At 39.2% G+C, this 20,411-nt stretch overlaps 1 protein-coding gene across 1 annotated transcript in view; it reads right to left on the bottom strand.

Moving 5' to 3' along the window:
- Nucleotides 1-677: 677 nt before the first annotated feature.
- Nucleotides 678-20,411, bottom strand: part of LOC131798241 (transient receptor potential cation channel subfamily A member 1-like) — a 20,188-nt gene continuing 454 nt past the window's right edge. Inside the window, exons 2-6 of the mRNA XM_066169003.1 lie at nt 19,213-19,488; nt 3,226-4,060; nt 2,378-2,569; nt 1,359-1,534; nt 678-1,050 (exon numbers count right to left, since the gene is read on the bottom strand). Coding sequence (XP_066025100.1) covers nt 678-1,050; nt 1,359-1,534; nt 2,378-2,569; nt 3,226-4,060; nt 19,213-19,488 — 1,852 coding nt within the window. The remainder of the gene's footprint in view (nt 1,051-1,358; nt 1,535-2,377; nt 2,570-3,225; nt 4,061-19,212; nt 19,489-20,411) is intronic.

The raw sequence follows: 20,411 nt of genomic DNA on the forward strand, positions 1-20,411 counted from the left end.
GGCTTTACATAATTTGCATTTATCACGATTTGGAAGTTTTATTTGCTTGCCATATAATTGAACACAGAATATATTATCAATTGGGATTTCAAGTTTATCTAACAGGCGCTCACAGTGCTTATTTTGCATGTTCACTACTTGCTGGAGTTCCCTCGGATCGCCTATTTATAAAAAAAAAAAATGGTCTTCTTTGGCTCAATGTACCTTACATATCTAAGAAAACAAGCACACAGATTCTGTCATGTTTATTATTTCTCCCAAAACATTCGCATAACTGCTTCTAACGCAAAATGTTGTGTTTACTCACGGCACTTTTGTTCTTGCCAATCCTAAAAGTGTGATGGTTATATCAAAGTTTCTTTTTCTTTCACCCGCCCTAAATAAGGCACAATTATAGTATAATTAACAACTATCCACTAAAAGGGCAAATATCCACCGCTAGCCACCGATGCTGAGGTAAATGGTTGTTTTAGTAAACACTAAAACAGTGAGATAACATAGTACAAAAAGATTATTTTAACTTATTTATTCCTGCAACGATTACAATATTTTCTGGCGCAAACGCTCGCACGAGTTGGTCGGAGGTGAGTAGCAAAGAGTTTGAGTAACCAATCAAAGCGCGCCTTCAACGTTAGCATTTTTTCTAGTAAATACTGATATATGGCTGCTCAATATGACTAAACGTTACTGGTCTTTCCCCATTCATACAAGTGTGGTTCTGTTTTAATCTCATGTGGCTGCTGGTCGTCAAGGATCCACTTCTCTCCTGAAGCTGATGTACTCCCTTGCTCGTGTTCCACAGTCGATCCTTTCATTTCCATACTCTTCTCGTCCATCTTGGTCCCAGGATCAATCCTTTTTACTAATTCTCTGAGCAGAGCGTTTTGCGCCTCCATCGTATGAACCAATGTTTCGACGCGTTTCTCAGTAAGGTCAAGCTTTTTCTTAATCTCAGTATAATCCAAAACTACACCGGGGGACGGTTCTTCTTTGGCGCGAGGAGTAAAGTCCAAGCCCGAAGATGTCTTCATTCCAAGAAGAAGCATCAACCTGAATATCGAAGACAAAGAAATAATTTTGTGAAGTGAACATTTTAACCCTTAATTTGACTCCCAAGATGTGATTGTTACTTCTCCCCTCAAGTTGCTATAAATTTTCCTGTCAATCAGTGACGAGAATGTAGTGTTAGATCAAAATGACAACTTCTACCTGATCAGTTTTCTGGCTGGATAATGAATGGTAAAGATATTAAAGAGAAGTAGACATTGATGGAGTCGTTGTAAAGCTGCTTTTTAGAATTTTCTGACATTTTTGAGATTTACGTGTGATTTTTTATCAGAATGGCAATCACGGCATACCTTTTCCTCAGAGTTCGACGATTTGGCCGCAAACTTACTTCTGGATGGCGAAAACGCCGCGAGATGCACCTCGGGAAGCTGTTTTCGACCCTAACGATATACATGACCTGCATAGCCATCCTTTTAAAGGCAGCATTGCGGCGAATTGCGTCGATATCACCCACGGCAAGACCCACCTGTAGGTGAAACATGCAACCGTGATCAACGTCCTGCAAATTGTAGCACTAAGTTTCATTTCTTACACAGAAGCGTCTTGATAATACGAATTTTGAGTCGGTGAAATACTCAGTTGCGTCCCGTGTTCCAATTTTTTGTTTTAACTACAATAGACGTTATTTGTGGTGTATTCCACAGGAAGTTTCTATGTTGCCGAGCGTCTGCTCAGCCGTAACAGATCACAGATGAGGTCAAAATGTGGTAAGGACAAAAAATGGCACATGAGGCGCAGCCGAGCGTGTCACTGACGTTGTTTCTTTATTTTGAGGTCTTTTGTGATCTGTTCCTGAACATACCCATGCCAACATGGAATCTGTTTGTTTTATACGATAAAGAAAAAAAATGTCAATGGTGATGTGATCTATGGATGTATATCTACCGATACATCGTAAGTAAGAAGCAGACAAAATGCGCGCATAATTCAGCCTAACCCTCTACACTCTGACATCAGTATTCATATTCTCCATACTGTTATCTGTACATTTACTAAGGTGCTGACAAGGAGAATTTGTCTAACAATCAAGAGTTTCTTTAGTTGGTGATTATTTCCTTCATTCTCATGACATCAATGTGTGATTGAGTGGGGATATTGTAAGGAGAAATTAGATGCTCGTCACTCTTAGGGGCTAAATGGTTAATATATCACACCGAATAGACACATGTTAAGATGGGATCCATATGTCAAATAGATAGAGAATAGTGAAGCCAATAAGACTACTGCGTTTGTGATAGAACGTTGGTTGATTATGCATCCAACTAGTACTATTAAAAGTTACAGAAAAGTTTCTTATCCTAACGCATACCAGCAGGTTCATCAGTACAATTGTCATTAAAATCAAGAACAAGCCGAGGAAAACGAAAGAAGCTGTCTGAGAAGATGTCGGCTTGTTTGTGATATTCTGGGAATGCATGAATCTGTCTTCAAAGTCAACCTCTCCAATTGTCATCACTACCACCTTCAGTAAAGAAAATCCCGGTTGTTTAAATACCACCTCCTGTGGAGGAAATACGAGAGACTCTCAGCGCTTTAGCCCTTTAACTCCCAGAGGTGATGGAGAGGTAACTTCTCCGTGTAATATCCATACACTGTCTAGCAAACAGGTAATGAGAATAAACTTATCACACAAAAGTTGTTTTTCTTAATCTAACACCATACTCTCTTAACTAATTTAAAAGGAAATGTGTAGCAGCTAGAGGGGAGAATTAACAATCAGATCTTGGGAGTTGTTTATTGTTTATCATTATTGCATATTTCGCTTACTATAACGGTATATCATCCTTAATCGTACCTTTTTGGCGCGCTCCGTTAGAAGATGAAGCGATTTTAGTTGAGTCATGATTCCAAGATACCCTTGACAAGACCGAGCGAGCTTTATATGTCGTCAAAGCGCACTGAAAAGGTACGATTAGGCATTTGCTGCACCCATATTGAGCCCAAAATCCGGTGACATTTTAATTAATTACTGTAACCAAATCTGTCAAGCTTGTTGCTATTGAGCGAGTCAATAAACGGCGCAAAAAGGTACAGAATGAGGAATATTTTTACTTTGGGTTTTAAATTACGAGCATGATAAAAAAGGGAAAAAAGTCACATAAATCACAAACAGAAGCAAATTACTTACATACACACTTATCTCTTATTTCATCTTACCTCTGATTTAAAGAGGATGTAGAACACCATGGAGAACCCAAAGAAAAAGACAAAGAAGATTAGAAGTACTTTGAGAACCGACTTAGTGACCTCTATAAACATGGTGACATAGATTCCAACCAGACTCAACCGACAAAGAACCAAGACTAGGTTCGCATAGCAAAGAAAAATCGAAATGGCACCCAACACCCAGATGAGTTGTGGATAACGATTATGACGCTTCTCAGGGTCGTCAAACGGAATTGTCAAATCGAAAGCGAAAAGTGAAAACATGAAGAAACCCGTCGTACTGTAGAGTATCCATTCAGTGAGATTACTTAAAGTGGTGAAATAATGAAGCCTCTGGACAACTATTGCAATAACTTCCTTAATGAATCGGACACCAAAAAGTAAAAATACTATTGGATACATAAAAGAATCTCCCAATCCTGTATCACCGTTCTGCATGAAACGGATTAAGAAAGCTGTAAACATGACAACAAAGACAAAACAGAACATAAAGTTAAAGTAGAACACCAAGCGCCCGAAAGAAGACCACTTCTTGTTCAACAAGACCTGTGTCAAAGGATGCTCGAGTAATTCTTTACGTTCGTGTTTCACCATGGTGCTCGGTCCAAAGAAATGGCTTCCTCTCTGGCAAATAGTGTTAGTAGGTCCGGGGTCTAGGAAACGGAGGTTGCAAGTAATGGTAAAATTTGGATCACTGGAACTTTCTATCTCTGATCGATCAATGCAGTAATCCATGACCAGCTGTGCACTCTCTGGGAAGTGTTTTATGAGAAGCTTCATGGGGGTAAGGCCCTTCTTATCCTTGTGTTCCATTATTTCCATCCATCTGTTCAGAAGCAATAAAACAGAGTCAGAGTCAAATTTTTTCCCGATCCGCCCGACCAAGCTCAATCAATCATTGACGCCTGTGTCTAACAAATTTTGAGATTGTATCTTAACCTAAACAGATTTTCTTTCGGTTATCCGAGGAAGGAAGCTCAAGATGGCTCATGAAGACGTTTATCCGTTTATCTCAAAATACTAATTATTAATGAATGGACGCTAACACACTTTTCGTGTGTTTCCCTAACAAAACGTATCAAAAAATCTCCAGCTATAACAAAGTGCAGGAGATCCTGGGTGGTATTTATCTGAGGTTTTTATTAAAGCTTGACAATTCGATTGAGAATCAAAGTGCTCTGTGAGCAAACTCGTGAATTGACACATGATTTTTTGGATTATGTTTAATGTTATCTGGTTTAGGGAATTTTGTGGTTGATTGTCATATCTAGAGTACGAGCAGTAGTTCAGTGCTCGCTAATGTAGCAAAGAAACAAAGTAACTTTGGGATAAGAAGGCATTACAATTGAAATGATCACGCTATTACATTTGACAAGGTGGATGATGTCGTGTTTTAAACGTATATCATTTTTGTTTCTGGTTCAAAAGAAAAGGTTGGAAGTGAATGTGGGTGAAAAGTGAAATTTACTGTCTGTCATTGTAAATATTAGAAAATCAAGGCAATACTGTCTTATTGATAACATTAACGATTCCCTCTTTATCAAATGAGACAAACGGGAACGAGTTTTGAGCGATATAACTAAGCCAAGACTGCCATCGTCATTTTGGATCTTCGCCTAGGTAGATTTAAGTCACGTGCAAGGCAACGTATAATCAATAACAAGATAGAATTTCATTTCAGGCCTATTTATCAATTTTGTAGTATATAAATTTCGCATCTTAGTACGTAATATGTATTTTGAATCTTCAAATTGTCTTGAAACTTAAAAGAAAATTGTTCTTTAAAAATTCACTGAAAATCGGTTACTGGAATTGTTTGTTTAGGTGTTATTTGATTTTCGTGTTAACTTGTAATTTCGTCTGTCGCTGGCATCTTTTGTTGCTTCACACAGGAAAAACACACGATACGAAACGTAATGATTGATTTTGTCCTCAATCACGCCATAACAGAAGAAGCTTTTGAACATCTGTAAACTCCGAGCGCTTCGCAGTAAGTGATATTTTCAATGAATCTTCGGATTGTTTACAAGTTCAAGGATTGTAAATTACAATTTTATGGAAAACGAAGGTTGTTCTGTTATTTCAGTGTGAATCCTTGCATGCCTGCCAGTCGCTTGCGCCGCTTGTTGAAACTAAAACGGAAAAAAAAACTCTTTTAAGGTTATCATTGGCTTCTTTTTCACCCCACCACTATTCTTAGCAACAAAGGTCGCCATCTCGTTTGTTTATTGCTCGCCAAAAACTATCAAATGCATTTAAAAGCCTAAAATCGAAAAAAAGTTTACAGGAATCGACCGATCGAGCGTGCGAGCGAGCGAGCGAGTGCTATTGCCCACATCGTATCTACAACTCGCTCTTGCGCATGCGCGCAATTCACGAGTTAAAAAGGGGGAACCGAACTAAGTTTTGGGTGAAGCTTACATAAGGTTAAACATAAGGGTGTTTCTGAGAGGCTTTGGCTCTGCTGAAGTGACCTTTGGTGTCAGAATAATGATCACGACTGCTTTTTGAGAAAGAGTCGAGAATTTCCATGGATACGAGAAAACAGAGGAAAGAATGGCACTAAAGCTAAGTTCCATCTAAGGCTTGGTTTTGAAAATTTATTTTACCATTTTTAGCTATCTTAAAAGCAAGGAAAACGTCTTAATCGTAGCGCCAAAACGAAGAGGAGACCGTTGTTTTCATCGCCCAGCTTGCCCAACTTTCGTAATGCTCTTCTATACTCTTGCTTTTCGGCCGTCACGTGCAGGTCGAGTCTCCTACTTCCTGCCATTAAAACTTTGAGTATAAATGGTAGATACCAGTTCAATCTGGGGTAACTTTTCATACCTTTTATGCTTTATCATTACAAACACAACTTCGCTCTTTCCTGCCTTGGCGGCTGCCTCAAAACACGTTACACCATCTTTGTTACAAACATTCAAACTTGCCCCGTGGTCCATTAGCAGGTTGACAACGCCCACATGTCCTCTCCTACACGCAATATGCAATGCTGTTTCTCCATCCATGTTCACGTCATCAGTCTGTGGATTAACAGTGAGTATATCTTGGCACGACTGTTCCTTGCCCAGGTCTGCCGCACTCATAAGTGGTGTCCAGTGTTCTCTGTTTTTGAAAGAAGAGTTAGCGCCATGTTGTAACAGAGTGTGGCAAGCTTTCCTGCATGTAGAAAACGAAAACTCAAACATCTACGCTTTGTGTTAGTTCAATGTTTAATCTTATAATTATCTTTCCAGGAGGCAACGCAACCGAATAGTTGCAATGCTGGATTCAAGACTAATGGTCTAAAATTCAATTCCTCGTGAAAGAAAGGAACTTGTAATATTAGTTATCCCTTTGGAATATTAAGATAAAATCTGCTCTTATGTTTGGTGCTTAGAGAGTCGAAACTTACCGTAGCTTCCGTGGCATAGAGCAACCACAAGTATTGGTTGTACCCCCAGAAGGGTATGATAGCCCATCCTGGGCTACTCCCCTCCCCCCTCCCCCCCTTGATCCCTTAGGCCCTGTGGGAGATGTCTTGTACTGGAACACAACACAGCAACCAGGCCAAGGATAGAACCCAGCGCGTCAACCCTTTGGCCGCCGTTTCTCATACAACAGAAAGCAATGCACTTACTTTATTTTTCCAGTGTAGCCTTTCATTTACTTCAGTTGGTGTCAATTCTTATACTTCACTTTTTCAATGATTCATTCTTTCAAAATCTTCAAATTCAAAACTTTTTAAGAATTCTACAGTTTGATTCTATAAATAGGGTCTCAATGGCGGTAACCATTGGTCGACCACATTGGAAAGATATTAACCGTTAGCCATAGATTGGCCAGTATTTTTAAGCGTTAGCCGTAAAAGCTACACCCCATCAAGACCCTCTTGTTAATAACTACGCATCCACTGCAACTTGTAGATTTTACAGAAAGTATTATTTTCGCTGATCAGAATCAAAGGGGACGAAAAGTGTGTTTGGCTTCACCAACTGTGGCATTTGTTCGGAATCATACGTTTCACATTATGACACTTAACCATAAATCTCTTTGAGATAAACCGGGCAAAGGTACCTGTGTCCGTGTTCGGTCGCATGATGCAGTGGGTTCCTTTCTTGTTCATCTTGGTCATCCAGTCCAGAGGCGAATCGTACTTTTTCTTCCACCTGTTCGTGCTTACCATCCAGAGCAGCACGATGCACAGGAGTTCTGCGACTTTCGTCGAGGTATACAACATTTATTTTCTGGTCAAAAGAAGCTTCCATACTTAAGTCGGACAATCAACGTAGTACAGACATTAATTCGAATTCATAGGCGGCAGACGACTTGTCATCGGTGACGCAATGTCCTCTATCACGAAAAAATTGAGCACACAAGGAAAATAAGAATATTCAAAGTTAATCGGATTCGGAAAAAGTGTTTTTTAGATATAGAACACGCAGTAACAAGTGCAGGATATGTGGATCTCACGGAAATAATAATAATCAAAGTTAATTGGATTCGAAAACCCAACGCAACCAAATTTTTGCAACATAATAGATTTCACCAATATGCAAATTTCAAGTTTTCATATTCAAACAAGATACCATTTTACAGGCCAAAGATCATCTTTAGCAAAGATGATCGAAACTTTTATTCCCCAACTGACTGATTAGTACCAATAAATGCAATTATTTTGCTGAATGCTCTCAAAACAGAAGATCACGTGATCTTTAAACTTGTATTTAGGCATGATTATTCAATTTGTCCACTTTTCACACGTAAACAAAGATGCTTATTAAAGGGTTCACGGAAGTGTTTTCAATATGGATAATAATAATAATAATACAAAAATTTCTATAGCGTCCTATTCTAAGGCTCTAATGCGCTTTACAATAAAACGTTTATTTTTAGGAGGATTTTTTTCCATTGAACAGGTTGATGGACGTGTAGGAGGAAAAAAGATGACAGTGATTTAAGCTTCAATAATTATTCTGCATTAATCAAGCCCCTACTAGTTAGTGCAGGGAAACCATACTTCTGTTTTGCGCGACCAATTCTAAAATTTGTCGCCTAAATTTATCAAGCAAATCGGGAGAGAGAGTAAAAGTTGGAATTTATGAAATCGATAAATCTTTGGGGCTGTTTGATAGTGCCACATTGGTGCAAATATAAGCATGCCCAAAATGTTCGCATGCATTATTATTAACATCAATTACTTCTATCTACGGCGACATGAAATTTGAAAAGAACGCGTAAATGGAAGTGAATCTTGTTTCACATATGAAGGAGAATTTTTCTGTTTCTGAAACCATTCTTCTCGAACATTCCGAGTTTTGGCATTGTGTCGACCCTGCAAATGGCCTAGTAGGACTAGTCACCAGTCATAACAACTCACCATGCTCATTCTTATTTGGATAAACCAGCGCACACTCGCACCCACGTTACAGATAATTATTTCCTTCTTTTATACATCTGCATAGCCGCTCTCCGCGTGATTGAAAATGCTGTGTTCACAACTGACACTCTTACAAGTATAGGATAGTATTTTGCTGCTTAATATAACTAAACGTTAGTAATCTTTCCACATTTGTACAAGTGTGGTTGTATTTTAATCTCATATGACTGCTGGTCGTCAAGGATCCACTTCTCTCCTGAAGCTGATGTACTCCCTTGCTCGTGTTCCACAGTCGATCCTTTCATTTCCATGCTCTTCTTGTCCATCTTGGTCCCAGGATCAATCTTTTTTACTAATTCTCTGAGCAGAGCGTTTTGCGCCTCCATCGTATCAACCAACGTTTCGACGCGTTTCTCAGTAAGGTCAAGCTTTTTCTTAATCTCAGTATAACCCAAAACTAGACCGGGGGATGGTTCTTCTTTGGCGCGAGGAGTAAAGTCCAAGCCCGAGGATATCTCCATTCCAAGAAGAATTTTCAACCTGAATATCGAAGACAAAGAAATAATTTTGTGAAGTGAACATTTTAACCCTTAATTTGACTCCCAAGATGTGATTGTTACTTCTCCCCTCAAGTTGCTATAAATTTCCCTGTCAATCAGTGACGAGAATGTAGTGTTAGATCAAAATAACAACTTCTAACTTCTCAGTTTTCTCGTTGACTGTTGACTGGATAATGAATGGTAAAGATATTAAAGAGAAGTAGACATTGACAGAGTCGTTGTAAAGCTGCTTTTTAGAATTTTTCTGACATTTTTGAGATTTACGTGTGATTTTTTATCAGAATGGCAATCACGGCATACCTTTTCCTCAGAGTTCGACGATTTGGCCGCAAACTTACTTCTGGATGGTGAAAATGCCGCGAGATGCACCTCGGGAAGCTGTTTTCGACCTCGGCGATATACATGACTTGCATAGCCATCCTTTTTAACGTAGCATTGCGCCGGATCGCGTCGATATCACCCACGGCAAGACCCACCTGTAGGTGAAACATGCAACCGTGATCAACATCCTACAAATTAGATGGAAGCGTCTTGATAATACGAATTTTGAGTCGGTGACACACTTGGTTGCGTCTCGTGTTCCAATTTTTTGTTTCAACTACAATTGACGTCATTTGTGGTGTATTCCACAGGAAGTTTCCATGTTGCCGAACGTCTGTTCAGTAACAGTTCACAGATGAGGTCAAAATGTGACAAGAACGAAAAAGTGGCACATGAGGCGCAGCCGAGCGTGTCACTGACGTTGTTTCTTTATTTTGAGGTCTTTTGTGATCTGTTCCTAAACATACCCATGCCTACATGTAATCTATTTGTTTTATATGATAAAGAAAAAAAATGTCAATGGTGATGTGATCTATGGATGTATATCTACCGATACATCGTAAGTAAGAAGCAGACAAAATGCGCGCATAATTCAGCTTAACCCTCTACACTCTAACATCAGTATTCATATTCTCCATACTGTTCTCTGTACATTTACTAAGGTGCTGACAAGGAGAATTTGTCTAATAATCAAGAGTTTCTTTAGTTGGTGATTATTTCCTTTATTCTCACGACGTCAATGTGTGATTCAGTGGGGAGAAATTAGATGCTGGTCACTCTTAGCGGTTAAAGTGTTAATATATCACACTGAATAGACACATGTTAACATGAGATCCATATGTCAAATAGATAGTGAGTAGCGAAGCCAATAAGACTACTACGTTTGTGATAGAACGCTGGTTGATTTATACTTATGCACCCAACTAATACTATTAAAAGTTACAGAAAAGTTTGTTATCTTAATGCATACCAACAGGTTCACCAGTACAATTGTCATTAAAATCATGAACAAGCCGAGGAATACGAAAGAAACCGTCTGAGGAGACGTCGGCTCGTTTGTGATATTCTGGGAATGCATGAATGTGTCTTCAAAGTCAACCTCTCCAGTTGTCATCACTGCCACCTTCAGTAAAGCAAATCCAAGATTTTTAAATACCACCTCCTGTGGAGTAAATACGAGAGACTCTCAGCGCTTTAACCCTTTAGCTCCCAGAGGTGATGGAGAGGTAACTTCTCCGTGTAATATCCATACACTAGCAAACAGGTAATGAAAATAAACTTATCACAAAAAGTTGTTTTTCTTAATCTAACACCATATTCTCTTAACCAATTTAAAAGGAAATATTTAGCAGTTAGAGGGGAGAATTAACAATAAAATCTTTGGAGTTAAAGGTTTAACCAATGCTCATTCGAAATCATTTTCCATAAGCGTATTACTAAAGGGAATCGATCCTTTTGGTAAACCCGGACAATTTCGTGGACTGTTGCCGATTGTTTATTATTATTGTATATTTCGTTTATTATAACGTTATATCATCCTTAATCGTACCTTTTTGGCGCGCTCCGTTAGAAGATGAGGCGATTTTAGTTGAGTCATGATTCCAAGATACCCTTGACAGGACCGCGCGAGCTTTATATATCGTCAAAGCGCACTGAAAAGGTACGATTAGGCATTTGCTGCACCCATATCGAGCCCAAAATCCGGTGACATTTTAATTAATCACTTTAACCAAATCTTTCAGGCTTCTTGCTCTTGAGCGAGTCAATAAACAGCGCGAAGAGATACAGGATGAGGAATATTTTTACTTTCGGTTTTAAATTGCGAACATGATAAAAAAGGAAAAAAACTCACATAAATCACAAACAGAAGCAAATTTACTTACATACACACTTATCTCTTATTTCATCTTACCTCTGATTTAAAGAGGAAGTAGAACACCATGGAGAACCCAAAGAACAAGACAAAGAAGATCAGAAGTACTTTTACAACCGACTTAGTGACCTCTATAAACATGATGACATAGATTCCAACCAGACTCAACCGACGAAGAACCAAGACTAGGTTCGTATAGCAAAGGAAAATCGAAATAGCGCCCAACGCCCAGATTAATTGTGGATAGCGATTATGACGCTTCTCAGGGCGGTCAAACGAAATTGTCGAATCGAAAGCGAAAAGTGAAAGCATGAAGAAACCCGTTATAAAGTAGATTATACATGCGGTGAGATTGCTTGAAATGGTAAAATAATGAAGCCTCTGGACAACCATTGCAATAACTTCCTTAATGAATCGGACGCCTAGAAGTAAAAATACTATTGGATACATAAAAAAATCTCCAAATCCTGTATCACCGTTCTGCAAGAATCGGATTAAGAAAGCTGTAAAAACGACAACAAAGACAAAATAGAACATAAAGTTAAAGAAGAACACCAAGCACCCAAAAGAAGACCACTTCTTATTAAGCAAGACCTGTGTCAAAGGATGCTCGAGTAATTCTCTACGTTCGTGTTTTACCATGGTGCTCGGTCCAAAGAAATGGCTCTGGCAAGTAGTGTGAGTAGGACTGGGGTCTAGGAAACGGAGATTGCAAAAAATGGTAAAATTTGGATCATCGGAACTTTCTGTCTCTGATCGATCGATGCAGTAATCCATGACCAGCTGTGCACTCTCTGGGAAGTGTTTTATGAGAAGCTTCATGGGGGTAAGGCCCTTCTTATCCTTGTGTTCCATTACTTCCATCCATCTGTTCAGAAGCAATAAAACAGAGTCAGAGTCAAATATTTCCCGGTCCGCCCGACCAAACTCAATCAATCATAGACCCCTATGTCTAACAAATCTTGAAATTGTATCTTAACCTAAAAAGATTTTCTTTCGGTCATCCGAGGAAGGAAGCTCAAGATGGCTCGTAAAGACGTTTATCCGTTTATCTTAAAATGCTAATTATTGATGAATGGACGCTAGCACACTTTTCGTGTATTTCCCTAACAAAACGTATCAAAAAATCTCCAGCTATAACAAAGTGCAGGAGATCCTGGGTGGTATTTATCTGAGATTTTTATTAAAGCTTGACAATTCGATTGAGAAAAAGGGGGAACCGAACTAAGTTTTGGGTAAAGCTTACATAAGGTTAAACATAAGGGTGTTTCTGAGAGGCTTTGGCTCTGCTGAAGTGACCTTAGGTGTCAGAATAATGATCACGACTGCTTTTTGAGAAAGAGTCGAGAATTTCAATTGATACAAGAAACCAGAAGAAAGAATGGCACTAAAACTAAGTTCCATCTAAGGCTTGGTTTTGGAAATTTATTTTACCATTTTTAGCTATCTTAAAAGCAAGGAAAACGCCTTAATCGTAGCGCCAAAACAAAGGGGAGACCGTTGTTTTCATCGCCCAGCCTGCCCAAATTTCGTAATGCTCTTCTCTATACTCTTGCTTTTCGGCCGTCACGTGCAGGTCGAGTCTCCTACTTCCTGCCATTACAACTTTGAGTATAAATGGTAGATACCAGTTCACTCCGGGGTAACCGTTCATACCTTTTATGCTTTATCATTACAAACACAACTTCACTCTTTCCTGCCTTGGCGGCTGCCTCAAAACACGTTACACCATCTTTGCTACAAACATTCAAACTTGCCCCGTGATCCATTAGCAGGTTGACAACGCCCACATGTCCTCTCCTACACGCAATATGCAATGCTGTTTCTCCATCCATGTTCACGTCATCAGTCTGTGGATTAACAGTGAGTATATCTTGGCACGACTGTTCCTTGCCCAGGTCTGCCGCACTCATAAGTGGTGTCCAGTGTTCTCTGTTTTTGAAAGAAGAGTTAGCGCCATGTTGTAACAGAGTATAGCAAACTTTCCTGCATGTAGAAAACGAAAACTCAAACATCTACGCTTTGTGTTAGTTCAATGTTTAATCTTATAATTATCTTTCTAGGAGGGAACGCAACCGAAGAGTTGCAATGCTGGATTCAAGACTACTGGTCTAAGATTCAATTCCTCGTGAAAGAAGGGAACTTGTAATATTAGTTATCCCTTTAGAATATTAAGATAAAATCTGCTCTTATGTTTGGTGCCTAGAGAGTCGAAACCTATCGCAGCTTCCGTGGCATAGAGCAACCACAAGTATTGGTTGTATCCCTAGAAGGGTATGATGGCCCATCCTGGGATACCCCCCCCTCCCCCCTTGACCCCTAGCGCTGTGAGAGTTGAAAGTGTCTTGTACTGGAACACAACACAACAACCAGGCCAAGGATAGAACCCAGCGCGTCAACCCTTTGGCCGCCGTTTCTCATACAACAGAAAGCAATGCACTTACTTTATTTTTCCAGTGTAGCCCTTTCATTTACTTCAGTTGATGTCAATTCTTATATTTCTCTTTTTCAATGATTCATTCTTTCAAAATCTTCAAATTCAAAACTTTTTAAGGATTCTACAGTTTGATTCTATAAATAGGGTCTCAATGGTGGTAACCATTGGTCGACCACATTGGAAAGATATTAACCATTAGCCATAGATTGGCCAGTATTTTCAAGCGTTAGCCGTAAAAGCTACACCCCATCAAGACCCTCTTGTTAATAACTACGCATCCACTGCAACTTGTAGATTTTACAGTAAATATTATTTTCGCTGATCAGAATCAAAGGGGACGAAAAGTGTGTTTGGCTTCACCAACTGTGGCATTTGTTCGGAATCATACGTTTCACATTATGACACTTAACCATAAATCTCTTTGAGATAAACCGGGCAAAGGTACCTGTGTCCGTGTTCGGTCGCATGATGCAGTGGGGTCCTTTCTTGTTCATCTTGGTCATCCAGTCCAGAGGCGACTCGTACTTTTTCTTCCACCTGTTCGTGCTTACCATCCAGAGCAGCACAATGCACAGGAGTTCTGCGACTTTCGTCGAGGTATACAACATTTATTTTCTGGTCAAAAGAAGCTTCCATACTTAAGTCGGACAATCAACGTAGTACAGACATTAATTCGAATTCATAGGCGGCAGACGACTTGTCATCGGTGATTCAATGTCCTCTTAAAATAGAGCACACAAGGAAACGAGAATAATCAAAGTTAAACGGATTCGGAAAAAGTGTTTTTTAGATATAGAACACGCAGTAACAAGTGCAGGATATGTGGATCTCACGGAAATAATAATAATAATAATCAAAGTTAATTGGATTCGAAAACTCAACGCAACCAAATTTTTGCAACATAATAGATTTCACCAATATGCAAATTTCAAGTTTTCATATTCAAACGAGATACCATTTTACAGGCCAAAGATCATCTTTAGCAAAGATGATCGAAACTTTTATTCCCCAACTGACTGATTAGTACCAATAAATGCAATTATTTTGCTGAATGCTCTCAAAACAGAAGATCACGTGATCTTTAAACTTGTAGTTAGGCATGATTATTCAATTTGTCCACTTTTCACACGTAAACAAAGATGCTTATTAAAGGGTTCACGGAAGTGTTTTCAATATGGATAATAATAATAATAATAATCCTATTCTAAAGCTCTTATGCGCTTTACAATAAAACGTTTATTTTTAGGAGGATTTTTTTCCATTGAACAGGTTGACGTGTAGCAGGAGAAAAGATGACAGTGATTTAAGCTTCAATAATTATTCTGCATTAATCAAGCCCCTACTAGTTAGTGCAAGGAAACCATACTTCTGTTTTGCGCGACCAATTCTAAAATTTGTCGCCTAAATTTATCAAGCAAATCGGGAGAGAGAGTAAAAGTTGGAATTTATGAAATCGATAAATCTTTGGGGCTGTTTGATAGTGCTACATTGGTGCAAATGTAAACATGTCCAAAATGTTCGCATGCATTATCATTAACATCAATTACTTCCATCTACGGCGACATGAAATTTGAAAAGAACGCGTAAATGGAAGTGAATCTTGTTTCACATATGAAAGAGAATTTTTCTGTTTCTGAAACCATTCTTCTCGAACACTCTAGTTCCGGCATTGCGTCGACCCCGCAAATGGGTAGGACTGGTCACCAGTCATAACAACTTACCATACTCATTCTTATTTGGATAAACCAGCGCACACTCGCACCCACGTTGCAGATATTTCTTTCTTTCTTTCTATACATCTGCATAGCCGCTCTCCGCGTGATTGAAAACGCTGTGTTCACACCTGACACTGGTACAAGTATAGGATAGTATTTCACTGCTCAATATAACTAAACGTTAGTAATCTTTCCACAATTATACAAGTGTGGTTGTGTTTTAATCTCATGTGGCTGCTGGTCGTCAAGGATCCATTTCTCTCCTGAAGCTGATGTGCTCCCATACTCCTGTTCCACAGTCGGTCCTTCCATTTCCATGCTCTTCTCGTTCATCTTGGTCCCAGGATCAATCTTTTTTACTAATTCTCTGAGCAGAGCGTTTTGCGCCTCCATCGTATCAACCAACGTTTCGACGCGTTTCTCAGTAAGGTCAAGCTTTTTCTTAATCTCAGTATAATGAAAAAACTACACCGGGGGACGGTTCTTCTTTGGCGCGAGGAGTAAAGTCCAAGCCCGAAGATGTCTTCATTCCAAGAAGAAGCATCAACCTGAATATCGAAGACAAAGAAATAATTTTGTGAAGTGAACATTTTAACCCTTAATTTGACTCCCAAGATGTGATTGTTACTTCTCCCCTCAAGTTGCTATAAATTTTCCTGTCAATCAGTGACGAGAATGTAGTGTTAGATCAAAATAACAATTTCTAACTGATCAGTTTTCTCGTTAACTGTTGACTGGATAATGAATGGTAAAGATATTAAAGAAAAGTAGACATTGACAGAGTCGTTGTAAAGCTGCTTTTTAGAATTTTTCTGACATTTTTGAGATTTACGAGTGACTTTTAATCAGAATGGCACTGACAGCATACCTCTTCCTCAGAGTTCGACGATTTGGCTGCAAAGTTACTTCTGGATGGCGAAAACGCCGCGAGATGCACCTCGGGAAGCTGTTTTCGACCTTGGCGATATACATGACCTTCATAGCCATCCTTTTAAATGCAGCATTGCGTCGGATTGCGTGGATATCACCCACGGCAAGACCCACCTGTAGGTGAAACATGCAACCGTGATCAACGTCCTACAAATGATAGCATTAAGTTTGATTTATTCGCTGGAAGCGTCTTGATAATACAAATTTTGAGTCGGTGACACACTCGGTTGCGTCCCGTGTTCCAAATTTTTGTTTCAACTACAATTGACGTTATTTGTGGTGTATTCCACAGGAAGTTTCTATGTTGCCGAGCGTCTGTTCAGTAACAGATCATAGATAAGGTCAAAATGTGGTAAGGACAAAAAGTGGCACATGAGGCATCAGCATTCATGTTTCTTTATTTTGAGGTCTTTTGTGATCTGTTACTGAACAGACCCATGCCTACATAGAATCTATTTGTTTTATACGATAAAGAAAAAAATTGTCAATGGTGAAGTCATGTATGGATGTATATCTACCGATACATCGTAAGTAAGAACAGACAAAATGCGCGCATAATTCAGCTTTACCCTCTACACTCTGACATCAGCATTCATATTCTCCATACTGTTCTCTGTACATTTACTAAGGTGCTGACAAGGAGAATTTGTCTAACAATCGAGAGTTTCGTTAGTTGGTGATTATTTCCTTTATTCTCATGACATTCATGTGTGATTCAGGGGTGATATTGTAAGGAGAAATTAGATGCTCGTCACTCTTAGGGGTTAAATGGTTAATATATCACACTGAATAGACACATGTTAAGATGGGATCCATATGTCAAATAGATAATGAGTGGTGAAGCCAATAAGACTACTGCGTTTGTGATAGAACGTTGGTTGATTATGCATCCAACTAGTACTATTAAAAGTTACAAATAAGTTTGTACGATTAGGCATTTGCTGCACCCATATTGAGCCCAAACTCGGGGGACATTTTAATTAATTACTGTAACCAAATCTGTCAAGCTTGTTGCTATTGAGCGAGTCATTAAAGGGCGCGAAAAGGTACAGGATGAAGAATATGATTTTTACTTTCGGTTTTAAATTACGAGCATGATAGAAAGGAAAAAAAAAACACATAAATCATAAACAGAAGCAAATTTACTCACATACACACTTATCTCTCATTTCATCTTACCTCTGATTTAAAGAGGACGTAGAACACCATGGAGAACCCAAAGAACAAGACAAAGAAGATCAGAAGTACTTTTAAAACCGACTTCGTAACCTCTATAAACATAGTGACATAGATTCCAACCAGACTCAACCGACGAAGAACCAAGACTAGGTTCGCATAGCAAAGGAAAATCGAAATGGCACCCAACACCCAGATAAGTTGTGGGTAAAGATCATGACGCTTCTCAAAGCGGACTAACGAAAATATCAGCTCGAAAATGAGAAGTAACGTTATGAATGAAAGCGTCGTACTGTAGAGTAACCATTCAGTGAGATTGCCTAAAGTGGTGAAATACTGAAGCCTCTGGACAAGTATTGCAATAACTTCCTTGATGAATCGGACGCTTATAAGTAAAAATACTATTGGATATAAAAAAAAATCTCCCAATCCTTTATCACCGTTCTGTATGAATCGGATTAAGAAAGCTGTAAACGTGACAACAAAGACAAAATAGAACATAAAGTTAAAGTAGAACACCAAGCACCCGAAAGAAGACCACTTCTTATTCAGCAAGACCTGTGTCAAAGGATGCTCGAGTAATTCTCTACGCTCGTGTTTCACCATGGTGCTCGGTCCAAAGAAATGGCTTCCTCTCTGGCAAATAGCGTTAGTAGGAGTGGGGTCTAAGAAACGGAGGTTGCAAGTAACGGTAAAATTTGGATCATCGGAACTTTCTGTCTCTGATCGATCAATGCAGTAATCCATGACCAGCTGTGCACTCTCTGGGAAGTGTTTTATGAGAAGCTTCATGGGGGTAAGGCCGTTCTTATCCTTGTGTTCCATTATTTCCATCCATCTGTTCAGAAGCAATAAAACAAAGTCAGAATCAAATATCTACCCGTCCGCCCGACCAAACTCAATCAATCATTTGACCCCTAAGTCTAACAAATCTTGAAATTGTGTCCTAACCTAGACAGATTTTCTTTAGCTTGTTCGAGGAAGGAAGCTCAAGGTGGCTCATGAAGACGTTTATCTTAAAATACTAATTATCAATGAATGGACACTAACACACTTTACGTGTGTTTCCCTAACAAAACGTATCAAAAAATCTCCAGCTATAACAAAGTGTAGGAGATCCTGGGTAATATTTATCTGAGATTTTAATTGAAGCTTGGAAATTCGATTGAGAACCAGGGGGGAACCGAACTAAGGTTTGGGTGAAGCTTACATAAGGTTAAACATAAGGGTGTTTCTGAGAGGCTTTGGCTCTGCTGAAGTGACCTTAGGTGTCAGAATAATGATCACGACTGCTTTTTGAGAAAGAGTTGGGAATTTCCATTGATAAAATAAAAAAAAGGAAAGAATGGCATTAAATCTACGTTCCATCTAGGGTTTGGATTTGAAAATTTATTTTACCATTTTTAGCTATCTTAGAAGCAAGGAAAACGTCTTAATCGTAGCGCCAAAACGAAGAGGAGACCGTTGTTTTCATCGCCCAGCCTGCTCAACTTTCGTATACTCTTACTTTTCGGCTGTCATGTGCAAGTCGAGTCTCCTACTTCCTGCCATTACAACTTTGAGTTTAACTGGTAGATAACAGTTCAGTCTGGGGTAACTGTTCATACCTTTTATGTTTTATCATTGCGAACACAACTTTGCCCCTTTCTGCATTGGCGGCTGCCTCAAAACACGTTACACCATCTTTGTTACAAACATTCAAACTTGCCCCGTAATCCATCAGCAGGTTGACAACGCCCACATGTCCTCTCCTACACGCAATATGCAATGCTGTTTCTCCATCCATGTTCACGTCATCAGTCTCGGGATTAACAGTGAGTATATCTTGGCACGACTGTTCCTTGCCCAGGTCTGCTGCACTCATAAGTGGTGTCCAGTGTTCTCTGTTTTTGAAAGAAGAGTTAGCGCCGTATTGTAACAGAGTACATGCATGTAGAAAACGAAAACTCAAACATCCACGCTTTGTGTGAGTTCAATATTTAATCTTAATATCATCTTTCCAGGAGAAAACGCAACCGAAGAGTTGCAATGCTGGATTCAAGACTAATGGTCTAAAATTCAATTCCTCGTGAAAGAAGGGAACTTGTAACATTAGTTATCTCTTTAGAATATTAAGATAAAATCTGCTCTTATGTTTGGTGCCTAGAGAGTCGAAACTTAACGTAGCTTCCGTGGCATAGAGCAACCACAAGTTTTGGTTGTGCTCCAAGAAGGGTATGATAGCCCATCCTGGGCTACCCCCCCCCCCCCCCGTCCCCCCTTGATCCCTAGGCGCTGTGGGAGATTGTAAGTGTCTTGTACTGGAACACAACACAGCAACCAGGCCAAGGATAGAACCCAGCGTGTCAACCCTTGAGCCACCGTTTCTCATACAACAGAAAGCAATTCACATACTTTATTTTTTCCAGTGTAGCCTTTCATTTACTTCAGTTGGTGTAAATTCTTATACTTCCCTTTTTCAATGATTCATTCTTTTAAAATCTTCAAATTTAAAACTTTTTAAGAATTCTACAGTTTGATTTTATAAATAGGGTCTCAATGGCGGTAACCATTTGCCGCCATTCGGCCAAATGAAATTAGCCGTAAAGAATAACAATTTTAACCGTTAGTCTTAAGAAAAGGTTAACAGTAAAAAAATTTATGGTGACCACATTGGAAAGATATTAACCGTTAGCCATAGATTGGCTAATATTTTTAAGCGTTAGCCGTAAAAGCTACACCCCATCAAGACCCTCTTGTTAACAACTACGCAACCACTGCAACCTGTAGATTTTACAGTATTATTTTCGCTGATCAGAATCAAAGG

Source organism: Pocillopora verrucosa, chromosome 6 (genome assembly GCF_036669915.1).
Source record: "Pocillopora verrucosa isolate sample1 chromosome 6, ASM3666991v2, whole genome shotgun sequence".
Taxonomy (NCBI): domain Eukaryota; kingdom Metazoa; phylum Cnidaria; class Anthozoa; order Scleractinia; family Pocilloporidae; genus Pocillopora; species Pocillopora verrucosa.